Genomic DNA, 23,172 nt, shown 5'->3' with positions numbered 1-23,172 from the left:
GAACTGTCTGATTGAATTTACTGAGGCTTGGGAGGCCTGGTTGACAGGCATTAGTTAGGAAGCATATTCTACATTGATTTAAAATGACCCGCTTGGGGATTTTGCATAAATTCATATTACTTTTCCTGTATCTAAATTGCATTATCTCATCCCTAGCGCCAACCGACACCCTAGCTGCCTCCGTTTTCTATACCACCCACTCGTCTCGGCATATGGACGCACACACAGCAGTAATTGGAAAGACCTTTAACTCTTTGCTGTCCTGGTCGGCGAGGGTCAGCTACCACCTAGTGGAACAGCCTTAGGTCACATCTACATAACCATAGCAGGCTTTGAATGTCGCAGGGCATCTAGTCTACGTCCCAAATGGCACCCTAATCCCTATGGGGCCATATAGGCCCTGGTCAAAAGTAGTGCACTATATAGGGAATACGGTGTCATTTGGGATGCAGTCCTAGTGTGATAGCTGTGTGTCTGTGTGGTTTGGCTAATAGTTTTCTGCTTGTCGCTGTTGATCAGGACGGTTTTCTATTGCATGTGGATTTATGACGTGTGAGTCTGGACTAGGTAACTAGATAGCCTGTTGCTGGTCTGGTCTCCTGTTAGGAGTTCTGGAGGGTCTGGGGGAGATACAGCCCTAATTAAACACGTTGTAACAAGGTAGGCAGTCATGTTGTATTTTTTTATTAACTCATGATGTGGCATGTATTTATATATTCAGCTAATGGTTTGCTTTTCTGGTTATTGCAAAACAGTTTACTTTGGCCATAGCATATTTTGAGGATTGTCCGGGGTACATAACGTAGCCAGGAGGGTCTGGGGGTCTGATGGTCTCGGGGTCGGATGGTCTCGGGGTCGGATGGTCTCGGGGTCAGATGGTCTCGGGGTCTGATGGTCTCTGGGTCTGATGGTCTAGGGGTCTGATGGTCTCTGGGTCTTATGGTCTGGGGGTCTTATGGTCTGGGGGTCTGATGGTCTGGGGGTCTGATGGTCTGGGGGTCTGATGGTCTGGGGGTCTGATGGTAGGCTTGAACGGTATCCAGATTTGAATATTGTCATACTGTCCTTCTCTTATCCTGTGATTTACAGTATTACCGGCATAGCACACAAGGAACGCGCAAGAAAAGCCCATTGGGTTTATTTTACTACAATGCTAACACAATTAGCACAAACTAATAGCGAAATCTCATAGAATCTGTTAGCTAATTGCTAACGAGTGAAAAATAATTGCAAAGACAGGCAAATCCAGCTCATAAAGTTATACAAGTATAGCTATTAGCTACCAAATTCTATTTTCGGTGAGTGTGGACATCAACAAGCAAACGGGAACGAGAGAAATTGTGCAAGTGAACAAAATTGTGATGCATGCTTTTCTGAAGGAAGAGCAGCACATGTGTACATGGAGCAGAGGAAAACAAAAATATTAGTAAGAAGCACATGGAAAAAATGGCAGCTGTACAGACAACTCATTTAGAGCTCTTTGACTTCTGTCAGAAAGCCATTATAAGATATCTGATTGCCCACATTTAGTGATGAATTGCATACAAGTGTAGCTTCATCACCTCATGTCTGCAGCACAACAGAGACTCTGATAGATATAGAACGCTATGGACTCACCAGCACCTGCTGTCTCCCATTGTGCTATTTACAAACAAACACCTGACTGACTCAACTGTTCTGGGGAACTACAGTAAGTTTCATAAATGTAAAATAATGTGACAGGTGAAATGAAGAATACAACCTGCTTTATCTCCTAAAGTATTGCACAAGTTGACTGCTGGTATTAACTTAAAAAGTATCTACAAATATTAAAATGTATTGAAAAACTTCAAATAAATACTGTTGACAGTATTGAAGGCATTGAAAAGCCATCCGTGGCTTTTCCCAAATACCCCGGTATACGATATATACGGTACACCTCCCAAGCCTATCTGGGGGTCTAATGGTCTGGGGGGTAGGAGTAGCGCGTCTCTCTTACCTCACTGAGGTGCTCTTTAGACGTGCTCCTGTTGGGTCTGTTGATCTCCTGCATGGCCCCATCCTCATCCAGCCTCACCGGGCGCACCTGCAGGGCCTTGGTCTAGAGGAAAGAAACAGAGGAAGAAGCATTCGTTATTATACAGTAGAAAAATAATATGTTGTGTATTATGAAGAGGGTATCCATAGAAAGTGTTACCAAACATTTTTCATAGAATAGAGACAAAGTATTGCTTTAGTAAGACTCGAGTCAAAGAAGACCAACTTGATACCACATAAAACTACACAGCAACTACAAGATACAACATGACCAAACTCCATGTGTAATCACATTTGGCATCGTGTGGTCCATTCACACTATGGGAACCCATCCATAACACAAAGGCAAACAGGTAGCCCCATGTCTCAGTATCAGTTCATAGTTTGAATGTATGCAAAGTAGCCCTGCCAGTAACCAAAATGTCTGCCTGAAAGTAATGTTGATGCAACACCTGTATCCAAGAACAATCTGCAGTTTATTGTTTACAACCTGCACATAGCGGATATGCCCAGTGGTGCACCACTGAATGATGAAGTTGCTTCTTTGGGTCTGCCAACTTGAGAGCATGTGTTGTTTGGTAGGGGCTAGACAGACAAGCCATGAGAGGAGCGTTGGCTTGGCAGCGACCCATATTCCTAGGACAGATGGGAGGCAGCCACACTGCCACAGTCAGTCGAGGAGGAGTAGGAGATAGGAGGTAGCCCACCCCACCGCAGGAGCACTTCATCCTATCAGCCCTGTACAAGCCCCTCTCTGAGGACAATGGGGACGGCTGATGGCTGCCTGTGGGGTGTAATCCATTTGACTAGCAGCCTGCTCTGGTCCCTGGTGGCCCTAGCACGCGGTGGCTAGCCTCGGTCTCCAGATCTCCACTGTCATTTAAACACATCACTGCTACAATTAACCTTTCCCTGTAAATATCAATTATGGCCCCCGGCCGTGTAGAATTAAAAGGGTCATCAGCTAATCTGACAGGTCCTGTACTGAGGCGGCGTGGCGGAGGCATTGCCACCTGGCTGAGAGAGAGAAAGAGAGGCAAGAGGCTGGCCTGGCTGTTTGTCAGCCCTTCTGTATGTCTGCCCAGCGACTAGCAGCAACAAGCCAAATAGACACATTCCTTTCTAATTACCCTGCCTGGTGAGGCCCCGGTCAGGCCAGATGAGGCCTGCTGATTGGATGAAAGGTGCTAGCATGGTGTTGAGGTCAGCAGTGACAGCCCGGCAGAATGGCAGAATGCTACGACAACATACTGCAATCAGGGTGCAGACAGACAGACAGGAAGGAACGAAGGAAGGAGAGTGTGACCCTGTAGGTGGTCGTAATCAGGTGTCTGCCGTCATACAACTCACTCTTTCTCTACCTCTTTCTGCCTCTCCATCTCTCTTTCTCTCTGCATCTCTCTCACTGGCTGTCAAGCTAACCATTCCTTGAATCTCAAAATGTATGGCAGGCTTTATGATTATTACTTTTGTTAGGGAGAGCAGCACAAAGAACGCAGCCCACTTCCAGACAACGAGAGGAAGGGAGGGAGGGGGAGAGAGAGAGAGAGAGAGAGAGAGAGAGAGAGAGAGAGAGAGAGAGAGAGAGGGGTTAGGTTAGGTTCACGTCATCTTGTCAAGTCAAGTGCAGTTCACTGAGAGCCAGGGAGACAGTCAGGCACTCTGATTACTTTGTTTACCAGGCATCAGCGCTGACAAATCTCCCAGCCACAGTGTTAACACCCACTCCAGCAGGTCCTGTAGTGGTGGATCCTCAGTCAGCAATCACATTGATTATTGATCAGAGTAGAGGGGCTAACAAGGTATCAAGCTTAACGATGCTGCCTGCCTGCCTGCCTGGCTGCCTGCCTGTTAGGAGGCTCTCTAACCTATTGTTCAGCAGGACGGGAGGAATTGATTCAGGCTTACATTCACCGCCTGTGATAGAGACTGCCGGCCCTGTTGGCCATGTCAGACTGTGATTAAGGGTGTGTTTAGTTCAGGTCCAAGGAGAGGCTTTAAACGGTTGAGATCTATCAGTATCTCTTCATTTAAAAAAAAAAAATGTTTACTAAGGGCATGTCTGAAGTGGCAGCCTATTCCCTATGTAGTGCACCACTACATAGAGAATAATTTAGTGGAAGACAACATAGAGAATAGGGTTGCATTTGGGACACACACTAATTGTTCTCTCACTAGCACTGAAGGGCAAGGCTACATTACAGAGGACTTGTGGGAGGCGCTAAAGGTCTCATCTGAGATCTGATTGGCCAATCCTGTGACAAAGATCAAGGTCAAAATGGCTCCCTGAAGCACTGAAGGATCATGGGAAGTCTTTGAAACGCACTCTGGGTAACGCTAGGGGGAATGGCTCTCTAAAGGGCCATGTTTTAGACAACGTGGAGAATTGCCAGGCGCAGCACGGGCAAGGTTAAACAGGTTGAGTTCAAGCGGCAGCGAGTGGTTCTCTGCTCCCCATTAAAGGCGCTCCGCAGAAATAAAAAACTACACAAGTAACGTGTGTGTTGTACATGAATAATGCACTGGAAATTAGGCCCATTAGTCTGGGTATTGAACATGTCTGTTCTGCGGACAAACTCTCTCTGGAGGCTCTGCTCTGTGCTCTTTAATTAGCTTCAAAGGGCCCTCTAGCATCTTCATTTCTCCCAAGTTGAGTAGCTGCTGACTGCCGATTTGAGCCTGCTCATTTACACTGAACTGAACTGCAGGGGTTTATAAAGAAAGGGGAAAAAACTAAGAACAAACCACGCTTGTTGTGACATTAATAAAAACAGCAGTGTTTCAGTGAGTCTGACATAGTCCATTCACGCTAGGCTAAGCTACTGTAGGCTAGGTTAATCCGCCTCTCCCCCATGTCGATCAACCTGCAGTCAGCCACCCGCAGGCAGTGAGGCAGGCAGGGAGCTGGTGGCTGTTGGGGGATGCTTTGTTGTCATGCTCTTTCTTCTCACCTTGCAGGCCAGCCATTTCAGGGCCTCCGTGCCAGAAGGGTCTCAACCGTCCTGCTCCAATTAGAAAGCTTTCAGCCCCTCAGCACCTCTCCCTCTCTCTCCTCATTCTCCTCTCCCCGCCCTTTCTTCACCTGTCAGCTGTAGTCTGGGAGGTGGTGCTTCAGCCTCATCCCGGTGTCAGTCCTTATTACCCTCCTCCAGACCTGGACATCCTCCTGGCTGTTTCTCTACCTTCACCTCCTCTCTTCACAGCTCCTCTCTGCTGGCTGTGGGGCTGTGGAAGGGCTACGGTCGGCAGGGTGGACAAAAGGAGATGCAGGGGAGGAATAGGGCGTTTGCCAGGATACAGATCCTTCCTCTAATTTGTTCTGAAAAGTGTCCTGCGCAAAGGACCCTCACCCCCATTAACCCAACGAGACGCAGTGAGGGAGAAAGACTCTGCTGCTGGGGGATGGGGAGGAGAGAAGGGAGGGGGAGGTGGCGTGGCCCAGCCCAACAATGCTATGCATCAGGCAGGCAGCAGCAGAGAGAGGCACCTCAGTGCCGCAGAGCACCGGCTCAATCTATCTGTTCATTATTCCCTGCCAGGCTGGGGCACAGACAAGTGCACTTTAGGGCCACAGGCCAAATTGATTCATCTGCCTTCATTTTCTTCAGGCTCAGAAGTGGCAGCTGCTAGGAGGCAGGGGAAGGAAGGAGAGCGAGTGGTATTGGAGTTCCTGGCTTTGTTCCTCCTCAGCTCAGCAGCCCCCGACACGTCGCTTCTGCCTCCTCCTCCTCTCACCCCCCCACCCATCCTCCTTCAACATTACATCCACCTCCCTCCCACCTACTGCAATGGTAACAGCCACAACACTCAAAGTCCCAGGCAAAAAAATTGCCCAAGGACAAAGTAGTGGACTTACTGCCGGTCCCAGTGTATCCATTACGTGTCTTAATCATGTATTATTCATCCACCTCGTAATAAATGACCACATCAAAAGGGAACGCATAAGCTCCCATAACTCTCTCTGGATACAGTGCAGTCAGTCAGGAAGGACTACATCATATTTGCGAGTGGAACAAATATGAGCTTGTGAAATTGCAACAAGATGGCGTTTCTATTCTTGGCAGTGACACCGGGATAAGAGAAGACATTCACTCGCCAGATTAAAATAACACAGACAGAATACCCAAATGAACTGTAGCACAAATGAACAACCCACCAGCCAGGATGTGTTAGTGTGAGGATTATATACCACACACAGATAGCTAAGTAGGAGGCCTCCTCCCTCCTCATCCTCCCACATCCCCCCTCCTCCTCCACCACACAGTAACAAACAAGTCAACCTTAAAAACCACAAACGCCCATTGCCCTAATTCAGCGTTCCCCCTCAGGAGAGATCAGAGTCCCACTGGCCCTGTCTGTAACAGATGAACAGTAGAGTGGAGCCTCATCTCATCCCTGCAGAGCTCTCCAATCACTCTCACCATGTGTCTCCTGGGGGAGAGAGGGGAGCTAAGAGAGGAGAGAGCCCAGAGGGAGGGGAGCTAAGAGAGGAGAGAGCCCAGAGGGAGGGGAGCTAAGAGAGGAGAGAGCCCAGAGGGAGGGGAGCTAAGAGAGGAGAGAGCCCAGAGGGAGGGGAGCTAAGAGAGGAGAGAGCCCAGAGGGAGGGGAGTTAAGAGAGGAGAGAGCCCAGGGGGAGGGGAGCTAAGAGAGGAGGGAGCCCAGAGGGAGAGGAGCTAAGAGAGGAGGGAGCCCAGAGGGAGGGGAGCTAAGAGAGGAGAGAACCCAGAGGGAGGGGAGCTAAGAGAGGAGGGAGCCCAGAGGGAGGGGAGCTAAGAGAAGAGAGAGCCCAGGGGGAGGGGAGCTAAGAGAGGAGAGAGCCCAGGGGGAGGGGAGCTAAGAGAGGAGGGAGCCCAGAGGGAGGGGAGGCACACCTGAACATGGACTCATCCCTCAGTACCTCTCCCAGGGGCCTTATGCTCTCCCCAAACACCTCCCACCCTACCCCCAACCCCCCAGCAACCCCTCTGCCCCTCCCAACTCTGCTCCGCTCACCTGCCAGTGTCATTAAAAAACAATGTCTGCCCTGCACTGATAACCACACAGCCCCTAAGGACGCACACACGCACGCACTTGCACCCGCGCACGAGCACACACACACTCCTTATCCCAGGGAAGCATTTATCAGTACTACTAACAACAACAATTAGGCCAATGATGTTGAAATGGTAGTAATGATATTAGAAACGAGAGCAAGAGCAATCCTCAGAATTTGTGTTCTCTTCATTACCCGAGACAACATCAGCGGCAAATTATGCAGATCTATCCTTCTCTCTCTCTCTCTCGCTCTCTCGCTCCTCTCCCCCCCCCCCCCCCCCCCCCTGTAAAATACACAGGCTTTGCTTTGATTCCGGCATACATTATTAGTGTTGAAAGTAGGAGCATGTTTTGCAAATGGTTACGCATGCTAATGAGATACATTCAAATAATTCACTTCACTTTGTGTTGTGTTGTGTTGTGTTGTTGTTTCTATTTGAAGCTCAGCTTAATTATTTGTAAGTCAAAGTTCCCTCAACTTAAAAAAAAATGGAACATTCAAAGAGAGAAATAAATAAATAAACAGCTGATCTCTGGGTTTGACAGCATTACCCTACACCTTCAATGGTCCAGATATGTTTTCTGACTCTTTTTTGTTCTTCTTACATGTTGTATTACTTGTTATTGTTGGACTGTATTTGGCATTTGATTCTTTTGTGTTTCAAATATTTTTTATTAAACACACACAAGAATGGTGTATACAAGACAGGTATACAATTCTTATCTAACCATAAAAGAGCATACAGGAACAACAAGACCCAGAGTTCTGGGTGCAGAACAAATAATACAAAACACGACATACAGAACAAGGACACGTAGAAAGAAAGAGGGAAGATGTCCCCCCTATCCCCCCCCCCCCCCCCCCCCCCCCTATTCCCCCAAACCCCCCCTCCCAACTGCTCGGGTGGCAGGACCAGCACATGCTGCCCAAAGGTAGATTCAAATATTACAATTGAGAGTGCGTTAATAAGTAGATTGACAGGCGACAAAATCACAGCGCCAATAGAGAAGGGGTGACACTCCTCACGCTCCATACTAAGCCAGCTGGATGCCGGAAGTACGTCATCCAGCAGAAACGTAACAATGCGGAGGTTAGCGGCCCAGTAATAAAATATAAAATTTGGGAGAGACAATCCTCCTTCCATCTTGGATTTACAGAGGTGTTTTTTACCTATCCTGTGTGTTTTATAATCCCAGATGAAAGGATTGATAATTGAGTCCAGTTGTTTATGAAAGGATTTAGGTATGAATACTGGGATGTTCTGATATAGGTAGAGCAGTTGTGGGAGGAAGACCATTTTAATGGCATTAATTCTTCCGAGGAGAGAAATTGGGAGAGTTCTCCAAAATAGTATGTTTGCTTTGAGTTTTTGTATCAGATTATTGTTATTGTACTGCATTGTAGAGGAGAGTTAGCAAGCACTGTACCGTGTGCACGGGACCAATACACTTTGATTCGTTTTTGATTTGATGTTTCAGAAAGACAGATATTCTTTGATGTAGTTTGTTTTCTACATGATTACATATCTTCATAGAGAAGATGAAGGCAGCAGGCTATTAGAGAGGATCTACAAATAGAACATTTTAAATATACAGTCACTGCCATGCATAACGCAGTAGAAAATGTCATTACTAGAAAAGATGCCAAATGCATACGAGACACACTCATTAGAGTGGGTTGGTTGTATAGATACTGTCTCTATCTAACTATCTACATTACATGACCAAATGTATGTGGACACCTACTCTTGTGGCTTCCACTCAGCCACAAGAGCATTAGTGAGGTCAGGCATTGATGTTGGGCAATTAGGCCTGGCTTGCAGCCGGTGTTCCAGTTCATCACAAAGGTGTTCGATGGGGTTGAGGTCAGGCCTCTGTGCAGGACAGTCAAGTTCTTCCACACCGATCTCAACTAACCATTTCTGTATAGATCTCACTTTTTGCAGGGGGGTACTGTCATGCTCAAATAGGAAAGAGCGTTCCCAAACTGTTGCCACAAAGTTGGAAGCACAGAATCGTCTAGAATGTCATTGTATGTTATAGCGTTAAGATTTCCCTTCACTTGAACTAAGGGCCTAGCCCGAACAATGAAAAACAACACCAGAACATTATTCCTCCTCCACCAAACTTTATAGTTATCACTATGCATTTGGCAGGAAATGTTCACCTTGCATCTGCCAAACGCGGAATGAGGGAGAGCTCAGTTTGTTGTTTGGAAAGTTTATTGAAAAGTTTCTTAGTAGCTAGCTAACTTTTGAGTTTGGATCCCGTGACATGGTTGGCATCAGTTGCTGGGACTACAACTCTCTGTCCAGTGATTCTGCCAACCAAGGCTGGGTCTAAGGAGCTATTTGGCATAGCAGCTAGCTTGGTTTTCTTGAGGGCTTGAACGCAGCCCGCGACGGGGTTAACCTTGTGGCTGGGACCGCGGATTGTCCCGGGCTTGTGGCTGTCTAGATCCCTGCTGTTTGTTGTTGTTTTCAACCTTCCCTGCGACCTGCCCTGTCTGGAACTGTGAGGAGTAACAGTGTAGCCTACGTTGCTACCATGACAAAGACCAAAGCCAGCAGGAGTACCGTTGAGGACAGTGGTGTCTCTCTATCACAGGTGAAGGATCTTTAAAAACAAACAAAAATAGTTCTACAAGCAGTTGTTACAACAACAAGAAAATAGCTTCAAGTGTTTTGTCCAAATACTAAGTCAACTAATAAAAGAATGGATGATCTGACCAGTGAGGTCCAGGACCTGAAGAAGAGTTTGCAGTTCTCCCCGGGTCAGCTCGATGAGTTTAAACAGGAGAACGGCAAGATGCCAGCAATCTGTCAGCAATCAAGTCATTGAGAGAGGACATCAGTTTGTATGTGAATCCATGATAACAATGACAGAGAAATCACATTATCTCGAGGGACAATCCAGGCAGAACAACATGGATGTGGACAGAATTGCAAAATTTCTTAGGACAAAGTGAGGGAAATATTCTTGAAGAAACTGAAGATGGATCACAGGCAGATTGAGGTGGAGCGCGCCCACAGAACTGGAAAACACACCACCAGCCCAGGTGACAGGCCCAGGCTGATAGTGATCAAGTTCCTGAGCTTCAAGGACAAGGTAGCTGTCCTGGAAAGAGAGGAACTTATATCTTCCTCAACGAGGACTATCCTGAAGCTGTGCACCAGAAAAGGAAAGAACTGATCCCAGCCATGAAAGCTGCCAGAGCACATGGGGACATTGCATACATCCACTATGACAGGCTCATTGTCCACCCTCCCAAAAGCCTGGAAGGGATGACAGAGCCAAACCTATGGGTTCGTAACTTCCACCCCGCAGCACACACACTTACACACACCAACTGATTAATGGACTTTTTATATTGTTTGTTTATTTTCCATTTTATGTCTAAACTACACAGAAAAGGGCTGAAAATAGCACATATTAATATATGTAGCCTTAGAAATAAGGTTAATGAAATCAATAACTTGCTAACATCAGATACCATTCATATATTAGCCATTTCTGAGACTCACTTAGATAATTAATTTGATGAGAAAGCAGTAGCAATAGAAGTATATAACATCTATAGAAGACACAGACATGCTTATGGGGGAGGTGTTGCTGTATATATTCAGAGCCCAATCCCTGTAATGCTTAGAGAAGATCTTATGTCAAGTGTTACTGAAGTGTTGTGGTTGCAGATTCACTTGGCACATCTAAAGCTTTTTTGGGGGGATGTTAATATAGACCACCAAGCTCTAACAGTCATTATCTAAATAATATGTGTAATATGTGTGAAATGCTTGATAGTGTATGTGATGTAAACAGAGAGGTCTACTTTATTTGAGACCTGAATATTGACAGGTTTTCATCAAGCTGTCCCCTCAAGAGGAAGCTTCTAACTGGGCTCCCGAGTTGAGCAGAAGTCTAAGGCACTGCATCTCAGTGCTAAAGGCGTCACTACAGACCCTGGTTCGATTCCAGTCTGTATCACAACCGGCCGTGATTGGCCCTGTGTCGTCCGGGTTAGGGTTTGGCTGGGGTAGGCCATCATTATAAGACTTTGTTCTTAACTGACTTGCCTAGTTAAATAACATTTAAAAAATGGATTAATTGTTAAAGCTCCATGGATTGATGAGGAATTGAGAGCTGTATGATTGAAAGAGATGGGGGGAAAAGGAGTGGCTGCAAATCTGACTGTCTGACTTACTGCAAATTGAGAAATCATGTGACTAAACTCAAGAAGAAAGAATATAAATGATGGAAAAAAGCTTTGGAGTACTTTAAATTAGATTATGGGCAGAAAGACAAATTCAACTCCATCTTACTTTGAATCAGATGGATTATTCATCACACAATTTGATGTTGACAATTATTTTAATGATTACTTAATTGGAAAAGTGGGTAAACTTAGGCAGGAAATGCCAACAACTAACATCGAGCCGTCATACAAATAATAAATGAAAAGCATTGCAATTTTGAAATGTGTAAAGTTAGTGTGGGAGATGGAAACATTTTTATCAATCAACAACGACAAACCTCCTGGCACTGACAACTTAGATGGAAAGCTACATAGGATGGTGGCTGACTCTATAGCCACTCCTATCTGTCATATCTTTAATCTGAGCCTAGAGTCTTTGTCCTCAGGCCTGGAGGGGAGCCAAAGTCTTTCCGCTACCCAAGAGTGGTAAAGTGGCCTTGACTGGCTCTAACAGCAGACCTATCAGCTTGCTGCCAGCTCTTAGCAAACTGTTGGAAAAAATGGTGTTTGACCAAATACAATGATATTTCTCTGTAAACAAATTAACAACGGACTTTCAGAAGGCTTATAGAGTAGGGCACTTTAACATGTAACTTTGTCTTTAAAGTAGAAAATAATCACACAAAAACATATTTGCAAAAGATAACAAGGCTATGTGTCACTCAACACTGACACAAATGACTGATGATTGGTTGAAAAAAATGATAATAAGAAGATTGTGGGAGGTGTACTGTTAGGTTTCAGTGCAGCCTTTGATATTATTGACCATAACCTGCTGTTGAGAAAACGTATGTGTTTTTAACCTCTGCCATATCGTGGATTCAGAGCTATCTATCTAATAGATCTCTGAGGGTTTTCTTTAATGGAAGCTTTTCTAATGTGGTGTACCGCAGGGCAGCTCTCTAGGCCTGCTACTCTTGTATGCTGATGATTCAACCATAAATGCATCAGCAACCACAGAAAATGAAGTCACTGAAACCCTTCAAATAGTTGCAGTCTGTTTTGGAATGTGTGGCCAGTAATAAACTGGTCCTGAACATCTTTAAAACTAAGAGCATTGTATTTGGTACAAATCATTCCTAAAGTTCTGGACCTCAGCTGAATCTGGTAATGAATGGTGTGGCTGTTTGAACAAGTTGAGGAGACTAAATTACTTGGCATTACCTTAGATTGTAAACTGTCATGGTCAAAACATATATTTTCAATGGTTGTAAAGAAGGGGAGCGGCCTGTACGTAATAAAGATCTTATCTGCTTTTTTGACACCACATTCCAAAGAGCAAGTCCAGCAGGCTCTAGTTTTGTCTTATCTTGATTATTGTCCAGTCCTGTGGTCGAGTGCTGCAAGGAAAGACCTAGTTAAGCTGCAGCTGGCCCAGAACAGAGTGGCAAGTCATGCTCTTCATTGTAATCAGAGGGCTGATATAAATACTATGCAGTCAGTCTTTCTTGGCTAAGAGTTGAGGAGAGACTGACTGCATCACTTATTTTTATAAGAAACATTAATGTGTTGAAAATCCCAAATTGTTTGCATAGTCAACTTACACACAGCTCTGACACACACAGTTACCCCACCAGACATGCCACAAGGGGTCTTTTCACAGTCCCCAGAACAAATTCAAGAAATTGTACAGTATTCTATAGAGCCATTATTGCATGGAACTCTGTTCCATCTCATATGGCTCAGATGAACAGCAAACCTGGTTTCAAAAAACAGATGTAGCAACAGCTCACACATTGCCGCTCCCTAATTTGACCTAGATATTTTGTGTGTATGTATTGATATGTAGGCTATGTGTGCCTTTTTTAAATTGATGTAGTTCTGTCCTTGAGCTTGTCTATTAATGTTCTGTATATTGTCATGTTTCATGCTTTGTGTGGACCCCAGGAGGAGTAGCTGCTGCTTTTACAACAGCTAATCGGGGCCCCCTAAAAAATTAAAAAATACCAAACCCAGATTAGTCCGTCGCCAGATGGTGAAGAGTGATTCATCACTCCAGAGAACACGTTTCCACTTCTCCAGTCCAATGGTGGCGATCTTTATACCACTCCAGCCAATGCTTGGCATTGTGCATGGTGATCTTAGGATTGTGTGCGGCTGCTCGGCCATGGAAACCCATTTCATGAAGCTCCTGATGAACAGTTCTGGTGCTGAGGTTGCTTCCAGAGGCAGTTTGGAACTCGGTAGGGAGTGTTGCACTCTCCGCTTCAGCACTCGGCGGTCCCGTTCTGTGAGCTTGTGTGGCCTACCACTTTGCGGCTGAGCCATTGTTGCTCCTAGACGTTTCCACTTCACAATTACAGCACTTACAGTTGCCCAGGGCAGCTCTAGCAGGGCAGACATTTGACCAATGACTTGTTGGAAAGGTGGCATCCTATGACGATGCCATGTGGAAAGTCACTGAAATTTGTCTATGGAGAAATTTGTCTATGGAAAGTCACAATGTTTGTCTATGGAGATTGCATATCTGTGTCCTCAATTTTATACACCTGTCAGCAACGGGTGGGGCTGAAATAGCCAAATCCACAAATTTGAAGGGGTGGCCACATACAGTGCCTTGCGAAAGTATTCGGCCCCTTTGAACTTTGCGACCTTTTGCCACATTTCAGACTTCAAACATAAAGATATAAAACTGTATTTTTTTGTGAAGAATCAACAACAAGTGGGACACAATCATGAAGTGGAACGACATTTATTGGATATTTAAAACTTTTTTAACAAATCAAAAACTGAAAAATTGGGCGTGCAAAATTATTCAGCCCCCTTAAGTTAATACTTTGTAGCGCCACCTTTTGCTGCGATTACAGCTGTAAGTCGCTTGGGGTATGTCTCTATCAGTTTTGCACATCGAGAGACTGAATTTTTTTCCCATTCCTCCTTGCAAAACAGCTCGAGCTCAGTGAGGTTGGATGGAGAGCATTTGTGAACAGCAGTTTTCAGTTCTTTCCACAGATTCTCGATTGGATTCAGGTCTGGACTTTGACTTGGCCATTCTAACACCTGGATATGTTTATTTTTGAACCATTCCATTGTAGATTTTGCTTTATGTTTTGGATCATTGTCTTGTTGGAAGACAAATCTCCGTCCCAGTCTCAGGTCTTTTGCAGACTCCATCAGGTTTTCTTCCAGAATGGTCCTGTATTTGGCCCCATCCATCTTCCCATCAATTTTAACCATCTTCCCTGTCCCTGCTGAAGAAAAGCAGGCCCAAACCATGATGCTGCCACCACCATGTTTGACAGTGGGGATGGTGTGTTCAGGGTGATGAGCTGTGTTGCTTTTACGCCAAACATAACGTTTTGCATTGTTGCCAAAAAGTTCAATTTTGGTTTCATCTGACCAGAGCACCTTCTTCCACATGTTTGGTGTGTCTCCCAGGTGGCTTGTGGCAAACTTTAAACAACACTTTTTATGGATATCTTTAAGAAATTGCTTTCTTCTTGCCACTCTTCCATAAAGGCCAGATTTGTGCAATATACGACTGATTGTTGTCCTATGGACAGAGTCTCCCACCTCAGCTGTAGATCTCTGCAGTTCATCCAGAGTGATCATGGGCCTCTTGGCTGCATCTCTGATCAGTCTTCTCCTTGTATGAGCTGAAAGTTTAGAGGGACGGCCAGGTCTTGGTAGATTTGCAGTGGTCTGATACTCCTTCCATTTCAATATTATTGCTTGCACAGTGCTCCTTGGGATGTTTAAAGCTTGGGAAATCTTTTTGTATCCAAATCCGGCTTTAAACGTCTTCACAACAGTATCTCGGACCTGCCTGGTGTGTTCCTTGTTCTTCATGCTGCTCTCTGCGCTTTTAACGGACCTCTGAGACTATTACAGTGCAGGTGCATTTATACGGAGACTTGATTACACACAGGTGGATTGTATTTATCATCATTAGTCATTTAGGTCAACATTGGATCATTCAGAGATCCTCACTGAACTTCTGGAGAGAGTTTGCTGCACTGAAAGTAAAGGGGCTGAATAATTTTGCACGCCCAATTTTTCAGTTTTTGATTTGTTAAAAAAGTTTGAAATATCCAATAAATGTCGTTCCACTTCATGATTGTGTCCCACTTGTTGTTGATTCTTCACAAAAAAATACAGTTTTATATCTTTATGTTTGAAGCCTGAAATGTGGCAAAAGGTCGCAAAGTTCAAGGGGGCGAATACTTTCGCAAGGCACTGTACATTTGGTGCAGATAGATAGATAGACAGACAGTTCGTTGTCCTCACGCATTTTTTAAAAGTTGTTATTGTAAAAGAGAATATGTTCTCAAAGACTTACCTGGTTAAATAAAGGCAATAAATCAATTAAATTTGATAACTGTATTACACAATGTAATATCCTTTACTCTGACTTTCATAAATACCAAAGTGGTTTTATAACAACAGGATGTATCATTTATTAATCTCTATAACCTCATTATTCAACTGAGATAAGAAATAAGGTGAGGCATAAACATTGTTATCACCTGATAAAACAGTTTCTGAGGAAGTTTTAACCTTTGTCGAAATGACCCAATGTCGCCTACTGTTAAAGACCGAGATTACTGTGTCCCTTGGCCTTGCCTTATGCACCTTGATGCTGACTGACTGAAAATAACACAAACGATTATAAGTTAGCTATCATAATTAGCAATGACTCTGTTCATGTCTAGGGTCCAGTTTTGGTCCCACAACACACTAACACAAAAACAGACGCCTCACAGTCCTCAACTGGCAGCTTCATTAAATAGTACCCGCAAAACACCAGTCTCAACATCTACAGTGAAGAGGCGACTCCGGGATGCTGGCCTACTAGGCAGAGTTGCAAAGAAAAAGCCAAATCTCAGACTGGCCAATAAAAAGAAAAGATTAAGGTGGGCAAAAGAACACATACACTGGACAGAGGAACTCTGCCTAGAAGGCCAGCATCCCGGAGTCGCCTCTTCACTGTTGACGTTGAGACTGGTGTTTTGCGGGTAGTATTTAATGAAGCTGCCAGTTGAGGAATTTAGGCGTCTGTTTCTCAAACTAGACACTCTAATGTACTTGTCCTCTTTTTCAGTTGTGCACCGGGGCCTAACACACTCTTTTTATTCTGGTTAGAGCCAGTTTGCGCTGTTCTGTGAAGGGAGTAGTACACAGCATTGTACGAGATCTTCAGTTTCTTGGCAATTTCTTGCATGGAACAGCCTTCATTTCTTAGAACAAGAATAGACTGACGAGTTTCAGAAGAAAGGTCTTTGTTTCTAGCCACTTTGAGCCTGTAATCGAACCCACAAATGCTGATGCTCCAGATACTCAACTAGTCTATAGAAGGCCAGTTGTATTGCTTCTTTAATCAGCACAACAGTTTTCAAAAGGGTTTTCTAATTAGCCTTTTAAAATAATAAACTTGGATTAGCTAACACAACGTGCCATTGGAACACAGGAGTGATGGTTGCTGATAATGGGCCTCTGTACACCTATGTAGATATTCCATAAAAAAATCTGCCGTTTCCAGCTACAATGTAACGAGATCCGTCTTCCTTTATTAACACTGAACACAAAAAAACAAAATAACAAGGAGAACGAACGAAAACGAAACAGTTCTGTCTGGTGAAGACACAGAGACAGAAAACAATCACCGACCACTAAAATGGGGAAAACAGGCTACCTAAGTATGATTCTCTATCAGAGACAACGAATGACACCTGCCTCTGATTGAGAACCATACCAGACCAAATACATAAATACTACATAGAAAGAAGAACATAGACTACCCACCCCAACTCACGCCCTGACCAAACTAACACAAATACATAATAAAGGAACTAAGGTCAGAACGTGACATACAATAGTAATTTACAACATTAACAATGTCTACACTATATTTCTGATCAATTTGATGTTATTTTAATGGACAAAAATGTTGCTTTTCTTTCATAAACAAGGATATTTCTAAGTGACCCCAAACTTTTGAACGGTAGTGTACATATTACCTCAATTACCTTGACTAACATTGACTCTGTACCGGTACCCCTGTATATAGCCTCGCTATTGTTATTTTACTGCTGCTCCTCAATTATGTTACTTTAATCTATTTTTACCTAACACGTATTTGTCTTAAAACTGCATTGTTGGTTAAGGTCTTGTAAGTAAGCATTTCACGTATGTGACAAACACAATTTGATTTGCTTTGATTTGCTTTTGTCATGGAAAGAACAGGTGTACTTAATGTTTTGCACAGTCAGTGTATGTCATTTGGATGATGTTTTAACAGCAGCTAAGGATATCAGCTCCTTAGTTCAGACATAACACTTAAAGGGATATGAGCTTTGTCCCAAATGGCACCCTATTCCCTATATAGTGCACTACTGTGATCAGAGCCATATGGGCCCTGCTCAAAAGTAATGCATTATATAGGGAATAGGGTGTCATTTGGGATGAAGCCATGGTGTAATGCTGCCTGTATATTGTTCATCGTGTCACCATTTTTTTCAGAAATGATAACATTCACAGCGAAACCAGATAATATAGAGACCATGTAACTTGAGAAATATCCATCCCTTTCATTAAATCTGAAACAATTATAAGTGCAGTCAAACTACTGGAGAGGATCTGTAAAAAAGGCACATAGAACTGTATTAATTGATGAGCCTTTTGATTCAAACACGTCAGACACTTTGCGTTCTTCCTCGAGGATGTCATTATAATCATGGGAGAACTATAGGAAGAGAAAGTAGATGTGTATTGGGCAAAAGACAGAAACTTTGAAAATTGTAGCCAGGTTGCCAGATCTGTACTTTATCCTTATATTACTGCCATTAGCATTATTAGCATATATTATTATATTACAGTGCATTCGGAAAGATTTCAGACCCCTTGACTTTTTTTCACATTTTGTTACATTACAGCTTTGTTCTAAAATGGGTTTAATAAATGTTTCCTCGTCAATCTACACCAAATACCCCACATTGACGAAGCAAAAACAGGTTTTAAGAAAAGTTTGCTAATGTATTAAAAATAAAAAATGGAAATACCTCATTTACATAAGTATTCAGACCCTTTGCTATGAGACTCGAAATTGAGCTCATCCTGTTTCTACTGATCATCCTTGAGATGTTTCTACAACTTGATTCAAGTCCACCTGTGATAAATTCAATTGATTGGACATAATTTGGAAAGGCACACATCTGTCTATAGAAGGTCCCACAGTTGACAGTACATGGCTCCAGAGTTCCTCTGTGGAGGTGGGAGAATCTTCCAGAAGGACAACCATCCTTGCAGCACTCCACCAATCAGGCCTTTATGGTAGTGGCCAGATGGAAGCCACTCCTCAGTAAAAGGCACATGACAGCCCGCTTGGAGTTTGCCAAAAGGCACCCAAAGACTCTCAGATCATGAGAAACAAGATTCTCTGGTATGATGAAACCAAGATTAAACTCTTTGGCCTGAATGCCAAGCGTCATGTCTGGAGGAAACCTAGCACCATCCCCACGGTGAAGCATGGTGGTGGCAGCATCATGCTGTGGGGATGTTTTTCAGTGGCAGGGACTGGGAGACTAGTCAGGATCGAGGGAAAGATGAACGAAGCAAAGTACAGAGAGATCCTCGATGAAAACCTGCTCCAGGGTGCTCAGGACCTCAGCCTGGGGCGAAGGTTCACCTTCCAACAGGACAACGACCCTAAGCACACAGCGAAGACAATGCAGGAGTAGCTTCTGGACAAGTTTCTGAATGTCCTTGAGTGGCCCAGCCAGAGCCCGGACTTGAACACCTCTGGTGAGACCTGAAAATAGCTGTGCAGCAACGCTCCCCATCCAACCTGACAGAGTTTAAGAGGATATGCAGAAAGAATGGGAGAAACTCCACAAATACAGGTGTGCCAAGCTTGTAGCGTCATACCCAAGAAGACTTGAGGCTGTAATTGCTGCCAAAGGTGCTTCAACAAAGTACTGAGTAAAGGGTCTGAATGTCATGTTTAATTAAAATAAAAACAGTTTTTACTTTGTCATTATGGGGTATTGTGTTTAGATTGATGAGGGAAAAAAACTATTGAATCAATTTTAGAATAAGGCTGTAAGGTAACAGAATGTGAAAAAAGTCAAGGGGTCTGAATACTTTCCGAATGCACTGTATATACGGTATATTATATATATATTATTATTATCACTTGATACAACTTTCTAGCTGTCATGTCATACATATGTCAATGTCACTCAGAGGAGTAAAGCACAAACTAGATCTGCCAACTAGGCTAGTATACACTACAGTAGCCCCTCTTATCTAGACTACATGACTACAGACAGAGTTGACTGAGGAGACCATGGAGAACAATGCTCCTCCAGTGATTCCAACATGCCCAGCCCAGGTCAGCCCAGCCCAGCCCAGCCCAGCCCAGCCCAGCCCAGCCCAGGTCAGCCCAGGTCAGCCCAGCCCAGCCCAGGTCAGCCCAGCCCAGCCCAGGTCAGCCCAACCAAGCCCAGCCCAGCCCAGCCCAGGTCAACCCAGCCCAGCCCAGGTCAGGTCAGGTCAGCCCAGGTCAGCCCAGCCCAGGTCAACCCAGCCCAGCCCAGGTCAAGTCAGCCCAGCCCAGGTCAAGTCAGCCCAGCCCACCCCAGGTCAGCCCAGCCCACCCCAGGTCAGCCCAGCCCAGGTCAGCCCAGCCCAGCCCAGCCCAGGTCAACCCAGCCCAGCCCAGGTCAGGTCAGCCCAGCCCAGGTCAGCCCAGCCCACCCCAGGTCAGCCCAGCCCACCCCAGGTCAGCCCAGGTCAGCCCAGCCCAGGTCAGCCCAGTCCAGGTCAGGTCAGCCCAGCCCAGGTCAGCTACCAGAGGGGAGAGGGAGACCAGGCTACCAGAGGGGAGAGGGAGACCAGGCTACCAGAGGGGAGAGGGAGACCAGGCTACAAGAGGGGAGAGAGAGACCGGGCTACCAGAGGGGAGAGAGAGAGCAGGCTACCAGAGGGGAGAGCAGGCTACCAGAGGGAAGAGGGTGAGAGGGAGAGAGCGGGGGAGAGCGAGAGAAAGAGAGAGAGAGGCAGAGATGTGGCTGGGAGGCAGAGTCAGCAGAGCCAGAGTCTGCTTCCTAAATGGTACCATATTCCCTATATAGTGCACTACTTTTGATAGGGGCCCTATATAGGATTGTGTACTATATAGGTAAAATGGTTCTATTTGGGACTCAGACAGAGCTCTGGGTCAATTTAATTGGAGGCAGATCAACACATGTAATGAATCAGCCTAGGCTAATACTGCTCCCTCTGATGTCTGACAAGCCTTCCTGCCCTTGGAAACATTCTGGGACGTTATCTCATGTCTGCACAAACTGCCAGTGCATTTGTGTGTAGGAGTTTGTGCACATGAGTGTGTAGGAGAGTGTGTGTGTGTGTGTGTGTGTGTGTGTGTGTGTGTGTGTGTGTGTGTGTGTGTGTGTGTGTGTGTGTGTGTGTGTGTGTGTGTGTGTGTGTGTGTGTTTGTGTTTGAGTGTGTATTTGAGATTGTTTGTGTGTCTGCGTGATGATGTTTGTGGATTCCCGGACAGCTGCACAAATCCCCTGTGGACTCATGTTCTGACAGCTGCTTCTTTTTATTAGGCTTAGGGATGCATGTGTATGGAGGGGTGAGTTAACGCAGAACTCAGCAAGGGACACATGAAAGACGTAGAACCTAATGGGAAGACCACTGCTGTTCAAATGGTAACAACAAACCAATATATCATTTAGCTGTGCATAAATCTGAAATCGTCAATCACGTTTATTGCATATTGATTTGCAGGATATAAATGCCTGTGCAAATCTCCCAGGGGCTTCTAAAACACAAAGTATGGATTTTACAAGAAGAGATAAAAACTCAATATGGCTAGAACTGAACAAATACACAGTATAGTTTCTTTGACCCTAGAACACCCCTCACCACTGTGAACCCTCAATGCTCTCATTTCAGGAGGCATAGAGCCAACCTTACGTTACATCAAAGACTGCAGAGTGAAACGAAATCATCTGTGAACCGTACCGAACACAGGGAATGTCAGCCAGAACATTTACACATGGTTTATATTTGACATAATTGCTAAGTTTGGGAGGTAAACTTGACCACGGGAGAAGAGAAGTACAGTACATATCCTCCCCAACATTGGTTATCCCCAGGAAAGCCTGGCAAACCAGCATCTCTGTAAATTGGAATGGTAGAGTTATGTCTTTCATGCTGTTATCAGAATTGTACGGGAAGGTCTGCTCAATCCAAGAGTACAACCAATTGATTACAGCATTACCCCAAAAATTGAGGAGGCAGGTGGCAGCGGGAGGAGGTAGGGAACTGGTCTGCCCAATATAAAGGATCAAAACTGGCAGAGGAATAAAAATAACATAAATAGGAAAGTATACGAGTTTCATTTGAGGACCAGGATGTTGGCAGCAGTGCCATAAAGATTGCAAAACAGTTGGGAAGAGATTTTTGATGTACCGATTCCATGATACAGGGTGTATGAGTTGATATATAAAACAACGCAAGATTCAAGACTTTGAGCTTTTCAGCTAAAATTATTATATAGAATTCTTGCCACCAACAAAATGTTGAATATTTGGGGCATACAATCATCGATGCTCTGCAGATATTGTTGTGAGGATACAGAATCAACAGACCATTTATTTTGGTACTGCCCTCAGGTAGCCTGTTTCTGGTCTCAGGTTCAGGAATGGCTGAAAATGCATAACATTGATCTAAAATTGACCCTAGAAATAGTACTGTTAGGAGATCTAGAGAGACTGGGTCAGTCAATTACTAATATACTTATATTCTTAGTAAAAGTATCAATCTTCAACCCGCAATCTGTGGATTCTATTAAATTAGATATATTGAAATTGGATGTTAAACATCACAGCATAGTTGAAAGATATGTGGTGTGTAGAAATCCAAAGAGGGTGGCCAGCAGAGATAGGTGGGATGGGCTGAGGGAAGCTGAGGGTTGGGTTGTGGAATTGGAGACAGGTGGGAGTGGAGTTGCTGGCCAGGGGATAGAATGAGGGTCAAAGATAAAAGTATAAAAAATCAAGTCAAAATAAAACATAACAAAAAGTAAGTTTGAATGACACTGAGGGGCAGTGTTTTTACAGCTAATGCTGGTTTGCCTGAGGCTGATGCCATGCAGGTGTATATGCATATACACACAATCTCATTCAATCTCATTCAAATGCACACGTGCGCATACATGGACACACACACATGTAAATAGTGCCATACATGCACTCAAACATATTCAGTTGGTCTTGCTGTTATGATTTTTTGTTGTCATTGATGTCTTTTGTTTTTTGCATTGTTGTTTTCCTTTGTCTTTGTCTTTTTTTCTCTCTCTCATTTTCTTGGTTATTGGGGGGTCTTGGGGGCGGGGAACTGAATTATTTTATTTTTATCTTATTTTTCTCGTGGGGGGGACGAGGGACGAGCTCTTGGGGAACTGGTTGAGGGGCAGCTCTTGGGGAACTGTGGGGGGGGGATCTTGGATGGTTGAGGGGCAGCTCTTGGGGAACTGTGGGGCTTGTGGCCTGGCGGTTGGGAGCTTGGGCCAGTGGGATATGGATCGCTGGTTCAGGTCCCCGTTTTTGACCTTGTGGGAGATCTGTCGACGTGCCCTTGAGCAGGGCGTTGACACTGGTTACTTTTGTGTGTCACTCTGGATGGGAATCTGTTAGATGACTAATATGTAGTTGAGCAGCTTCACTGCCAGTATATTGCATGTTTAAAAATAAAATAAGTAGCACATCATCTCTACCATGACACTGTATGTGTAGTCTCCTTGTAAAGATAATGAGAAAATACTTCCAACCGCTACGTCAAAGCATTAATGCAAAAAACGGACATGCAAACATGTGAACAGCACAGGATGTATGGTCCATTAAGGTTACACACACATACA

General features: G+C 44.6%; 1 protein-coding gene across 15 annotated transcripts in view; it reads right to left on the bottom strand.

The window, feature by feature from the left end:
* fbrsl1 (fibrosin-like 1) overlaps nt 1-23,172 on the bottom strand; it is a 447,606-nt gene that overhangs the window by 256,466 nt on the left and 167,968 nt on the right. For all 15 annotated transcript variants that reach the window (XM_090190951.1, XM_090190956.1, XM_021621864.3 and 12 more), the window contains exon 3: nt 1,979-2,080. In XM_090190951.1, the coding sequence (XP_090047077.1) occupies nt 1,979-2,080 (102 nt within the window). The remainder of the gene's footprint in view (nt 1-1,978; nt 2,081-23,172) is intronic.

The sequence above is a fragment of the Oncorhynchus mykiss genome, chromosome 11 (assembly GCF_057628025.1).
Source record: "Oncorhynchus mykiss isolate SJ-2025 chromosome 11, ASM5762802v1, whole genome shotgun sequence".
NCBI classification, from domain to species: domain Eukaryota; kingdom Metazoa; phylum Chordata; class Actinopteri; order Salmoniformes; family Salmonidae; genus Oncorhynchus; species Oncorhynchus mykiss.
Note: the sequence above shows the minus strand (reverse complement) of the source record. Positions and strands in the feature narration are given on the sequence as shown.